The 2312-nt window shown below is 49.9% G+C and overlaps 1 protein-coding gene and 1 long non-coding RNA gene across 3 annotated transcripts in view; both read right to left on the bottom strand.

The window, feature by feature from the left end:
* Positions 1-496, bottom strand: part of LOC103612838 (neurexin-3-like) — a gene marked incomplete at its 5' end in the record, with an annotated part of 998 nt that extends 502 nt beyond the window's left edge. Inside the window, one exon of the mRNA XM_017729606.1 lies at positions 1-496. Within this exon, the coding sequence (XP_017585095.1) occupies positions 1-496 (496 nt within the window).
* Positions 497-589: 93 nt separating this feature from the next.
* The window catches only part of LOC108445626, a 4057-nt gene continuing 2334 nt past the window's right edge, over positions 590-2312 (bottom strand). For both annotated transcript variants that reach the window (XR_001860568.1, XR_001860569.1), the window contains exon 2: positions 590-990. This is a non-coding gene — a long non-coding RNA (uncharacterized LOC108445626). The remainder of the gene's footprint in view (positions 991-2312) is intronic.

The raw sequence follows: 2312 nt of genomic DNA, 5'->3' as shown, positions 1-2312 counted from the left end.
CCGTGTCCGAGAGCAGGGTGGCGGGCTCGGCGCAGAAGATGGAGAAGCTGAGCTGTAGCCGCCCTCCCTGGGTGAGGAGGAGCTCCAGGAAGTCACAGAAGCCCTCATCATCAAAGTAGAGCACCAGCCCGCTGGAGCTGCGCGTCTTCATGTTGAAGCTCATTTCGCTCTCGCAGCAGGCGTTCCACTTGGGGAAGCGGGTCCACTGCCCCTCCGCACCCGGGAACTCCAGCCCGCTGCCCAGCTCAGCCCAGCAGCCCAGCAGTAGGGCCAGCCAGAGCAGCAGGCAGCCCCCGCGCCGCACCAAATCTTGCCGAGCGCTGGCCGCGCTGGAAGCTTCGGGCACACTCACCCCCGCCCCGGGTGCGGGGGTCACTGTGGGGGACTCCCCGGGGCGGGGGGCTGCAGCTGCCCCACGGGATAGGGTTGGGCACAAGATGGTGCCAGGGGCCCCCGGGGGGGAGCCGCAGTGGGGGTAAGGCGCCGTTGGATCTCTTCACTGGCCGGCCACGCTCCGCAAAAGGTGTCCAGGGGTGGGTGAGTCAGCAGAAATTTTCCCCAAAGCCAACATTACCAAACCGGGAAAAAACCCAAGATCAGTGGCAAAACTCTCCTCCAAGTGGATCCACCAGCTCGGCAAGGCTGTAGCAATATCCTGGCACATGCGCGCCTCCTTTTACATCCTCTCCACCAGCTGTAGTTTCCCAGGAAGCCAATTATTGATCCCAATGCTGCCTCCCTAGGATGGATCCTCTTGTCATATCACAGCCTGTCTGCCATGGTGCTAGAGCAGCGTCAGCAGACGACAGGACTCATCGCTCGTGGTTGCTTGAGCTGCCTCAATCCCAATGGGGTTGAAACCCAGAAACTGTCAAACAGCCGAGTGGCCACTTGACATGCAAAGCCTGACAGCTCCTCTTCTCTTTGCTTGAAAAAGGCCAAGGCTAAGATCCAGGGGAGTGATTTTCCTCTATTGTTTTTGTTTCTAATCTGCAAGGAATTGAAACAGAATAATAAGAAATGACAACTAATAACATGTTAAATCACAAAGTTGATCAACAGTAACATTTGCGGTTATTTTTTTATTTTGACTGCTGTTGGACGTTAGGAAAATGCTGCTGTAATTTTCGAGTTACTGAGAAATTATAATAGGTTGAAGTACCAAACACAAATCTTAACACATATGTTCAGATTACATTTTTATGATATAATCTAAATGTAAACTACTTACCTTTCCAAAACTGTCAAATATTTCAGTAGTACATTTTATTATTACAAGAACAATGTTAAACAGAAAAGGTGGTGGTTATTCTGCAACTTATTTTATTGTGATTTATTTGCGAAAACACCATCACCTGTGAAGCTACAGGGTCCTAGTCGTACAGACAATGCTACCAAGCCCAGTTCTGGCTGTTTCCAACACAGGTCAAAAAAAAATAAAGTGGCTTGAGCTCCCAGCAAGAACTGACAGGCTTCACCATGCATGGCACACCTACTGGTTTATTTTTCCGGGGGTGAGGAAGAATTGCAATGGTTTCTTAGAAGGCTTTTTGAAAATTTCGAACCACATTTTTTTCTCTGCCACCTGGTTTCTTTTGGGGCTGATATCTTCTGCTATGGCAGGGAAAATCCAATTCAAGCCAGCTCTGATGTTGACATTATTCACAATGTAGATCAGCTAATCCCAGGTGTTAGTCCTCTGAAATGGGTTGCAGTATTTTATGTATATTTACTCAGCTGCCCTTATTTAAGAGAACAACAAGAGAACAGCTCCCCTATTTTCAAAATTATATATATGCCACAGTTCACCCTCATCCTCTGAAGAGGTCTCTACATCCAAAACGTTTCAGCGGAGAGGCTGTTGTTCTCCCCCAAGCTGCTGTATCTTTTCTGGAAGCTGTGTATTAGCAGACCTCTCCTGATGGAAGAGAGGATCTCCAACACCTCCCTCACTCACCGCTTCCCCTTCCCCTCCCTTACATTTCTTCGCCAGCAGCACTTAGGCAGGCACAATACCATGGCCAGAGCTGCTGCCAAACCCCCTTTTCGGCTGGGGGGTGTGTGTGTGTGTGTGCGTGCGTGTGTGGGGGGAGAGGAGGCAGAGATGACCCTGCCAGGGAGAAATGTTTTAAAAACAGGCACACACCTCAGCTGCCTGCACCTGACACGTTCAGAGCTGCTAAGTCACCTCCTACTCTCTCTATATTTAATTTCATTCCTCTAAATGTCAACACGATTATTTTTATTATTTGTCACACGTGAGGTGGGCAAGAGCAGCAAAAGGGAGGAGAGGAGAACCCCCCTTCGCGGGC

The sequence above is a fragment of the Corvus brachyrhynchos genome, unplaced genomic scaffold (genome assembly GCF_000691975.1).
Source record: "Corvus brachyrhynchos isolate BGI_N302 unplaced genomic scaffold, ASM69197v1 scaffold101, whole genome shotgun sequence".
Lineage (NCBI taxonomy): Eukaryota > Metazoa > Chordata > Aves > Passeriformes > Corvidae > Corvus > Corvus brachyrhynchos.
Note: the sequence above shows the minus strand (reverse complement) of the source record. Positions and strands in the feature narration are given on the sequence as shown.